We start from the raw sequence: 11356 nt of genomic DNA, 5'->3' as shown, positions 1-11356 counted from the left end.
TCATACACAGTTCGTTCCTTTTGTTAGTGGATTAACTCTATCATACACAATGCGTTCCTTTTGTTAGTGGATTAACTCTATCATCATACACAATGCGTTCCTTTTGTTAGTGGATTAACTCTATCATACACAGTGCGTTCCTTTTGCGGATTCGTACCGAGGGGCCGCATGTATTTCCATCACGCGTTAAGATTTTCATTTCCATTATGAATTTTTTAACTTATGGTCAACTTGTTTTTATTTCCATTACGTGCAGTCCCCTAGCCGTGCGTTATGACGGCGAGAAATCGGTCAGAATTCAGCATTAGGTAGCTAAAGTGGCCTAGTCCATTTTGATAACTTTGAGGGAGTTATCAGTTGCAACGTTTACATGTTTTGTATCTCTTAACTGTAAAAGGAGAAGATTTTACATTAAACATGCTGCTTACGGATACACGATGGACAACGAGGGAAAGAAAAGGATTTGTCTCAGATTTTAAAGTAAACAATACTTTACCTTTAAAGTAAACAGTACCTTTTGGTATTTGATGAATGTGTTGTCACGTTGGGACATCCTATACGTCTATCAGTACTCCAGTGTGTAAAAAAGGGTACACATGTACCCGTGTATAATAAAATGTCTAACCACTGTCGAGCTGGTTAACTGTCTAGGGTGGATTTCGGAATGTCTAGTTAACTCTCTTACAATGAAAGTTATTGTGATATGGTTTATTCTTCGCTTTGTGACAATTGTCATTGTTCCAGAAGGAAAGTATTATGTTGATTGTATAGCTTGAAGGGTACTGTATAAGTACTGGGCAATAGAAATACATGACTTTTGATTACACCGTGAATGGTTATCGTGGAATACAAGTAAGTGGATAACTAAATAAATAATTGTATTATAGTAAACATAAATGTGGCATAAATAAGACAACATCCTGATCTAGTATACCTCCGACAGTTCATGTAGACACAGTACTCTTTACCTAATACAAATGCTATTCTATAACAATAATTCAATTTGCTTGTTACGAGCATCTTCATTGGTTTAAAAATTTACTTTATCAGCCCATAAAGGAAAAAATGCGTCGCCGTTTGTGACGTTGCTTCTGATTGGCTGAGATGACGGCGTAATGATTTCATAGACAAAAGAGTCCCAGAATGAATTTTGAGTATGAAGAGATCATCTTTAGTAATTTGAATTATAAGGATTAATTTGAATAGATTTTTTATGTTATGGAGATATAACACAAAAATCTGAGTGTACTCTCATCATAAACCGCTTCGCGGTTTATTTAGAGTACACTCAGAATTTTGTGTTATATCTCCATAACATAAAAAATCTATTCAAGTTAATCAAATATTCCCAGTAGCGTTGGTATTTTTTAAATAGATAAAGTGTACTTTCATAAAGAACCGTAATCACCACGAAAACTAACAAAGTTGTTTACATCCATTTCCCGCGCCATACTTGTAAGACTGGTAGTTGTCCTCATAAGTGTAGTTATTTTTCTAAAAAAACATTTTATATGGACATTCAACACTTCCCTGGTGTCAGAGAGAAGTGTTGTAAAGAGAACAGTGCAGTGCAGCGAGATAGCAGAAGGATACATGTCCGCTATCTGTCTGGAATTTTTATTTATTAATATTTTACCATTCAACTTATGTTTTTGTTTCCTTTCCCCAATTTACATCTCTTCTGATATCCACAAAGGTAAGACAGCGGTTTAAAAAAAAAAAAAAAAAAAAAAAAAAAAAAAAACCAAGTTTTACCCACGCTTCTAGGATATGATTATAAAACATAGGAATATAACTGTAACATTGTGGCAGAATATTATCAGTAAATAGTCCCCAAACGCGAGGAATATTTCGCAAGGAATTATTTTCCAGTTTTCGTCTGAATCGCTAATTAATCGTTTTACCCACTTAACATTAAGCATTTAGCAGTTTATAACGACCAATTAGTGTTCTTTTTTTAATATTTTTTTTTTATTTTGCTAATTCCTCTTTTTTTCCATCCGAAAAGAAATGATAAATGTCTTAGTGATCTTTACATTGTGCATTCGCAAGATACACAGGAAAAAAATCCTTACCTGAAATTGTCCAAAATTTCGCTTGGAATCTTTACCAAAGATTGTTGAAACAAGATGGTCGCCAAAGACACTGAGGATGTACATTTTTCAAGAAGACATACGCAACCAACTCTCGCTAAAGTACGTCCACATGTATGAACAAGAGATCCCAGAGGGATCTTGGCGCCCACCATAGAATGATCTATCTCTGACAATGGAAAGAAGGATCTTTTCCCTGCTTTTCAAACTTTTTCAAATATACAACATATGACATTTAAGACAAATCGCTTTATTGCTTTCTGAGAATCAGCGGTGAAATCCAAGATGGCGACAGGTTGGCCATCTTGTTGACCAATCAGTCCCAAAGGTACTATGCACAACTAAAGCCCAAGGGGAAACTACGCATGAAATATGAGAGATATCCCTTCAGTAATTGCAGACAAATAGCGATAACTATCAAAATCCAAGATGGCTGCCTGGCGGCCATCTTGTTGACCAATCAGTCCAAAAATGCAATATGTACAACTAGGGTCCTAGGGGAACCTACATATGAAATTTGAGAAAGATCCCTTCAGTACTTTCTGAGAAATAGCGGTAACAAACTTTAACTATCAAAATCCAAGATGGCCGCCGGTCGGCCATCTTGTTGAGTGATCGGTCCAAAAATGCAATATGCACAACTAGGGTCCTAAGGGAACCTATATATGAAATTTGAGAAAGATCCCTTCAGTAATTTCTGAGAAATAGCGGTAACAAACTTTAACTATCAAAATCCAAGATGGCCACCGGTCGGCCATCTTGTTGAGCGATCGGTCCCAAAATGCAATATGCACAACTAGGGTCCTAGAGGAACCTACATATGAAATATGAGAAAGATCCCTTCAGCACTTTCTGAGAAATAGTGGTAACAAACTTTAACTATCAAAATGCAAGATGGCAGCCGGTCAGCCATCTTGTTGAGCGATCCGTCCCAAAATGCAACAAGGGGAACCTACATATGAAATTTGAGAAAGATCCCTTCAGTACTCTCTGAGAAATAGCAGTAACAAACTTTAAGTATCAAAATCTAAGATGTCGCCGGTCAGCCATTTTGTTGAGCGATCCGTCCCAAAATGCAATATGCACAACTAGGGTCCTAGGCGAACCTACATATGAAATTTGAGGAAGATCCCTTCAGTAATATCTGAGAAATAGCGGTAACAAACTTTAACTATCAAAATCCAAGATTGCCGCCGGTAACAAGAATTGTTAACGGACGGAAGGACGGAAGGACGGACGGACGGACGACAGACCACGGATGAAAGGCGATTTGAAAAGCCCACCATCTGATGATGGTGGGCTAAAAAGACACATCAAGCGCAGTTCGTATCAATAAGCGTTCGATAGCATCCTAAAGAGGTGGACAAGACAGTGATTCAATTTAGGCTAATCACCTACATCCTTTATCACACTGTCAAAACCGAAAATAGCAAGCGTGTCATTATTCGTTGTAACACACTGCCAAACAAACGCAACATGAATTACCGAGCCACAATCATCAACATCCTAAATAAGATATACAGCTGTATTAGACATACAGCACCATCCTACTTAATATGTAACGTATTGCGAAATGTTTATTTGAATTGGTGTGGTAATATTTCCTAAGCAGCTGATGTGGTTGGCAGTGGAAGTGCGAGTTGGAGCTTAGGAGTGTGGATTACCTAGTACTTGGCCTTGAAATATGGTTTCATCACTATTTCATACTTCCCATGGCATTATCCATTCAGAGATGCTACATATAGTACTTTAGCATCATTGGTAAATTCTAAAGGATAAAATAGATACTTGATGCAATATAGTACAAGCAAGATACATACATTGTTTGTATGGCTGTTCAGAGACTATATACATTTTATCAGGTATCTGAATGATTTTGTTAATTCATTTTGATTTCCCTTCATCTATCCTTCTCTGCCAGACACTCTTCAAGTCAACAGAAAGATAATATGTATTCGTTCCTCATCCAAACTATTGCTTCCTGTAAAGCCAGTGGAGATATAGCTACGTATTACGTTACTGAATTGAGAACAACATTTTACATATGTATAGAAGTTTAATGTAACAACAGTATAGACAGCTAACACAGTAAGCATATCAACATATAACATCACAGCTCACATCAATGATATGAATATTATCATGTTACCGTTCTTCGTATCTAGTTCAACAGCTGTTTATTACATTTGAGTTTAATTCACTATAATGGCACTCTGTATATTTATGTATAAACTCGATCAACTTATTTCAGGTGGAGACAACTCACACCACAATTTTGATCAAGTTAACACATCATCCTTCTCTCTATATATATTAAATCATGAACTTTTAAAATAATGTTAAAATTTGTGACCTTGTAAGACTAATAGAGTATTTTTCAAAATGAGAAAAGAGCATCATACATTTGGTGTATACATATCCACATCTATAACAAACACACGAGATTGTCTGTTATCTATTGAGTGCTGCTGTAACAAGTGAAATCAACAAGGATTCACAACCATGTCAAACAAGTCCAAAATCACCACTTACAGCAATATTATGGATGTTTCGGCGATATGTATTGTAGATTTGAGACTGAAACACTAGGTTTCCCAACACAAACCTTTACATTCAAACTTCATAATACACAAACATATGCTCACAAACAACAATTTAACCATTATACAACATAGCAGAAATACAACAAATTACTGATTATCAAATTTGACATGAAAGATAAACTATAAAGAAATTTATTAGGATTTGATTTGCTAGTGCAGAAAAATTATTGTGATAATGTCAGATACTGTTGACTGAATACCAGTCAAGGGTACATAGCAGGGCATCCAGTAGGATCAAAATCTCAAGAGTCAGTGACCCTTGGCTGTAAAATCCTGAGGGTCAAATCAAATTCCTGAGGTCAAAATATTAAACTTAAGGGTCAATTATTAATCACGTTAAAATTCAGTTATATTTAAATATTAAATTTTATAACCAATAACATTGATAATGGTTAAAAAAGTTAATATGACTTATTATGTTTCTATAGAATAAGTAAAAAAAAATGATAATAATTATTGTATAAAATATTGATTAACTTCAGTATTCATGTAAATATTTTAAATTTTTAATTATATTTGATTATCTAAATTCTGGAATATTTAAAGGACAGTTTTGAGCTTCTGATCATAAATCTATTATTTAATCAACAACATCATTTTATAAAAAAAAAAAAAAGATTTTTTACAAAAAAAAAAAAGGTCTGTTTTATAAATCATAGTTACGACTGCTATTTTTTGTTTGAAATCAAATGTTATTAATTCAATGTATTTCTAAAACGATCTTTTAAAAAATAAAGAAATTGTTTTTATTTATTTTGTGTTGCGTTTCCACGTCAAACCACTTTTCATATTTGCCGCCAAAAACAAATTAGAAACTGTAACAGGAACGATTTACGCTTCTCATACTCCAACACCGATGGTTTGTGGGTAATGTACATGTAGGGTTATTCAGGTTAACAACAAAATGGCTACTGCAGCATGCATCAAACTAGGCATATCTACGATCTCATCTCTGTTGTATACCTGCTTACAACTTATATAACATTAATTTATTGCAATTGGAATCTAATATAGCTTTGATTAAAATGTGATTGCTGATAAGAATGTGCAGTTTTAGCGGATTGGAGGCGGGTAGGTACTCAGTACAGGTGTGACTTCTTTACCTGTGCTCCAATTAGCAAATTACGGTCGGACTATGTCACAGTTGAGTGAATCTTTTAATTGGCTTGGGGTATTCTACCAATTAGTGTCACTGACCCTTGCTAATATACACTTTATTGAGGGCTGAACATCACATAATACACACATACACAAGTCTGATGGGGCACTGTTGACTGAATACCAGTCAAGGGTGTACATAGTATGATGTAATAGTTTGATGTACCTTTTCCACAATCTATTGGTAGACAATGAGTTATCTACATCTATCGGTAGACATTTAGTTATCTACATCTATCGGTAGACATTGAGTTATCTACATCTATCGGTAGACAATGAGTTATCTACATCTATCGGTAGACATTGAGTTATCTACATCTATCGGTAGACATTGAGTTATCTACATCTATCGGTAGACATTGACTTATCTAGTTTAGGACAGCCTCCTCCTAATGATGGATATGTGTATGTATAGAGTGTATGCCTGTCGGTATTCAAACCTACCTGGTCACAGTATATGGACTGAAAACTTCTATATTTGTGAAGCCCTAAGCAAAAATACCAACCACCATAACTCTGGAATGTTTTACCTAGTGTACAAAGCTTTTCTCACAGTGCTGAATAAAGTGAGACATTAGGTAGAAAGATAAGATAAAAGGGAAGCTAAGAAATTCAAAATGTTGGTCGCCTCTAATGATCACATAAAGGTTACCACAGAATATGTTATTAACTCAGGTTTTAATGGAGAACTCACAACAGGAACTGGGGATACCAAGTGGTCAGGGAAACAATGTAGTAAGTGGATTCTCAACACATTACATATATATACATGTATTACAACAGTTGATACTTAAAATTGAATTACATATATCCTGTACAGATCACTCAAGTGTAGAGTTGTGAGGAAAAAAGTGTAAATATTCATATTTATATCTATATAAAGAACATGGATGACAAAATCAATATTATAAAATAAAATCATAACACAACCGTCCAATATACAAGGGTACTAATTACTGTTTAAACCAAGAGTAGATAAACGGTTTAAAATACTGAATGAAGACGACACTATGACATAGAAAATACACTGCACCATTAACAGTTTCAATTGTGGAACGTTGCCATAAGGTTGTGGCAGTATTTAGGGGCATAGTGACATTGTATAATGGTCATAGAAGAAGTGTAATAACTACAGTTGCAGTGTATTGGGAGCATACATAGCAACATGGTTCTGTGATCAGTAATTTCATGCATCACTGACTGTACCCGGCCCAACATTTGAATTATAACAATTTCACGCTTTCATTTCAACGATTGTTAAGATATTGTATCAACACCAAACCGTCAGCATAGTTTGCTATAGTATAGTTATATAGCAAAAATGTTGTGCTGAATTGAAGAGTGTGGTGCAAAACTACATATATATATGTGCAGCATAAATGTAGCACGGTCGTAGTAGCAGTCACACTTAAGACATTTTTCCCATCTTTACACGACCCCACCACAGGATAAAGGTTGTGGATGTTGGGGAGAGTGTAGCAGGGTCTTCATTCAGTATGAAGAGGGACTTAATGATTTACCAATAATTACTTAGAATAAAATATCCTCTATACAATATTTACTTAATACCAATTATGCAATATATACAATAACATCCAATACATTTCAGTATTTAATATTTGCACAATTTCTTGAGAACACAGAAAAAACAAAGAGACACAGTACAACCTTCTATTATGCTAACAAAATAAATGATCTCTAAAAGATATGTCAGAAATTAAGCCTGGACAGCTATGGGACTCTAATAAAAACAATGAACATTAATTATGTTTTTTTCTTTTTCTCCTTAATCTGTAGCAGTACAGATAGCTCTGTATTATAAACTGATAATTATAATTTGTCAAACAATTACAGCTTAAACGTTGAATTCTTCTGACACATAATTAAGACTGACATTAAATACTCTCCATATTTACACATTATGGGTGTAAGATCATACGCTTTCATCATAATTATAGTTATAATATCAAACTATTTCATCTCATGATTAATTATATTGGCAAAGAAAGTATAATTCATATATAATGGTATATTTATTTTGAATAAGTGATCCAAGAGGGATCTTGGAGCCCACCAAAGAATGATCTACGTCTGACAATGGAAAGAGGGATCTTTTCTTTGCTTTTCAAACTTTTCCTACATATTACTACTCATGAAATTTGAGATAGATCCTTTCAGTACTTTCCGAGATATATAACAGTAACAAACTTCAATTATCAAAATTCAAGCTGGCTACCTGTCAGCAATGTTGTCCACCAATTGGTCCGAAAATGCAATATGCACAACTAGACCCCAAGGGGACCCTACACATGAAATTTCTGATAGATCCCTTCATTACTTCCTGAGAAATCACGGTAACAAACTATAATTGTCAAAAGCAAAGATGGCATCCTGTCGTCCATCTTGTTCAATGATCGGTACCAAAATGCAGTATGCATAGCTAGGGACCTAGGGGAATCTGCACATGAAATTTGAGACAGATCCCTGCATCACTTTCTGAGAAATAGATATAACAAACTAAAAATTGTCAAAATCTAAGATGGCGTCCTATTGGCCATCTTGTTGTCCGATTGGTACCAAAAAACAATATGCATAACTAGGGACCTAGGGGAACCTGTACATGAAATTTGAGACAGATTCCTTCATTACTTTCGTAGAAATAGCGGTAACAAACTTCAATTGTCAAAATCCAAGATGGCGTCCTGTTGGCCATCATGTTGACCGATCAGTCCCAAAAAGCAATATGCATAACTAAGCCCCTAGGGGAACCTACATATGAAATTTGAGAGAGATCCCTTCAGTACTTTCTGAGAAATAACGGTAACAAACTTTTAACTTTCAAAATCTCAGATGGCTGCCTGGCAGCCATCTTGTTGACCGATCGGTCCAAAAATGCAATACACATATGCACAACTAGGGTCCTAGGGAATCCTGCACATGAAATTTCAGAAAGACCCCTTCTGTTCTTTCTGAGAAATAATGGTAACAAGAAATGTTAACAGATGGACAACAGGCCACAGACGAAAAGTGATTTGAATAGACCATCATCTGATGATGGTGGGCTAAAAATTCTAAATGAACTATATGTATAACATTTTTTCAACAAATAAAAATTCAGGTACTTCTGAAAAAATTATTCTATGGTCTATATATCTACTAGTAAAGACATATCATGGACGTTTTCCACATAACTTATACATGTTTAATCAAAAATTTGAATCTCTGTAAGTATAGTATAGAACATGCTAATTTAAAAAAACAACGGGAAAATCTTTCAAACACTTTCCCATGAAATATTAAATAGATATTCAGATCTTGGATAGTGTATAAAATTTTTTAAAATGTTGGGTTAAATTTAGTTAATGGCTACATGAAATGGATTTACAATTTTACCATGCAACTTTGAAAGGACTTAATTAGGTACAAAACACCATAAGATGCTAAAATTAGATTTATATAAATAAGTAAGTTTTATATACATACTTTACATAATTTTGATAAAACAACGGATTTCAATATATTAAAAAAACACAAATATTTCTTGTAAATCAAATCATTGAGGGTTAAGTACAGTGATAATTTATATGGATACTAATTTGCTATTTATTGAGATCAACCCACTAGAGTATTCCAGTGTTAACACTACCATAAACTCCCAGCTTTATATCATCAAGGTAAAAAGAAATCACAATCTTGGTTTCTGGTCAACATAATTGAACTGCATTTGTGGGCTTTAATGACTACCTGAGAATTGTTTATTATGTATAAGTAATGGCACTAATGCCCTGTGGCCTTCATTAGAACAATTCTTCACCCCATGGAGCTCCTCATTCTTGGACACCCTTGGTTGATTGCACTATAGGTTACACTACACTTATCATAAGTGTAGGGCAGTCAACCATGGGTCTCCATGGATGCTCCTAATCACATGTTAGTCCTTTAGCAATTATGACTTATTCAAACAAACTTGTTAACTGTTCACTCTAGTATGCTATGGACTCGAATTGCTATTATTGAGAGAGAATTGCAATGATGACAGATGGTGCATGTTGACAGACTGAAGTTAATTAGATAATTGAATATGTCACTTAAAACTTTAGGTCACTTATACAGGGGTCATACAGAAAAAGGTTACTTACAAAATAAACACCTTTTTAGCATTTAATAACTTATTTATAAGCACCTAAACCATGGTAGGAAATGTGTCATGCCGTAACAAGAAGAACTATAAAAATTGAAATATATTCATCAATATCTAATGAATAAAAATGGTGGGTATTTTTATCAAGAAAATTGATGATGGACCAATACTTTTTTCAAAATTGTTATTCTTTTAACATAAATTGAATTCAATTTGAATGAAAAAGACATCAATTAAAGAAAAATAAGCACTTTACAAACCTGATATTTGTCATATCTAAGCACTTTCTAAGAACAGAACATTTTTTCTAAGTACACACCTCAAGAGTATAAGTACTTTCTAAGGTCTGTACAAACCCTGTTATTCAAATTAATACAACAAAACCAACAAAAGAAGAAAATGAAAACACAAAATCGGATAAAATCCCTTCCAATAATGGCACAAACTAATAAAACTTAAAAGAAACCATCAACAAAACAAAAAAGTTGAAAATAAAATTAAACAATGCCACAGACTCAGCTGTTAGACTACTGAATTACTCAAATAACAAGATGTCAAAAGAAATTGCACAAAGGTAAGGGAAAAATGTCTACGAGTAGACCAGTCAAGTTTTGGTTACTCTCATTTTCATATCAGGACAAATCTCAACAGCCAGAGAGAACATTGCAATACCCAATTATATTTACAACAAATACATCATGTAACCTTGTTTCCCCATTTGAATGTATAAAGATTGATTAAAGTATGTAAAATAGATAAGATATGGTCCCCTATCAATTAACCCTTTGTGATTGTCATCTTCCTCTATTGCAGCTGTCTTTGCAATCCTTTCTCTCAGATCCTTGTGGTCCATTCCCTTCATCTCTTCAGATTTATTTGCTTTCCGGGAGGATGTTTTTAGGGTTATTTAACCAAGTAGTCACAATGTCTTCATTAGTATCTAGCCATTCAATATTCATGCGGATTCTCTCCAGAGTTGTTGCTACAGCCATGTTTACTGACGTAGATTCATGGGTCTTGAAGAATGCAGATACCTACGGTGTGAAAGGTAAATATGTCCTTTATTTATCAAAGGCATAGTGTGTCCCCTATTTATCAAAGGTAAATATGTCCTCCATTTATTGAAGGTAAATATGTACCCTATTTATCAAAAGTAAATATGTCCCCATTTATCAAAGGTAAATATGTCCCCTATTTATCAAAAGTAAATATGTCCTCCATTTATCAAAGGTAAATATGTCCCCAATTTATCAAAGGTAAATATGTCGTCTACTTATCAAAAGTAAATATGTCCCAAATTTATCAAAGGTAAATATGTCCCAAATTTATCAAAGGTAAATATGCACCCCATTTATCAAAGG

General features: G+C 34.1%; 1 protein-coding gene across 1 annotated transcript in view; it reads right to left on the bottom strand.

Annotated features, from left to right (window-relative positions):
- Window positions 1–5965: 5965 nt before the first annotated feature.
- Window positions 5966–11356, bottom strand: part of LOC138319155 (endoplasmic reticulum aminopeptidase 1-like) — a 44554-nt gene continuing 39163 nt past the window's right edge. The window contains exon 19 of the mRNA XM_069262097.1: window positions 5966–11029. Coding sequence (XP_069118198.1) covers window positions 10868–11029 — 162 coding nt within the window. The 3' untranslated portion in view covers window positions 5966–10867. The remainder of the gene's footprint in view (window positions 11030–11356) is intronic.

The sequence above is a fragment of the Argopecten irradians genome, chromosome 3 (assembly GCF_041381155.1).
Source record: "Argopecten irradians isolate NY chromosome 3, Ai_NY, whole genome shotgun sequence".
Classification (NCBI taxonomy): Eukaryota; Metazoa; Mollusca; class Bivalvia; order Pectinida; family Pectinidae; genus Argopecten; species Argopecten irradians.
This window is presented reverse-complemented; position numbering and strand designations above follow the sequence as displayed.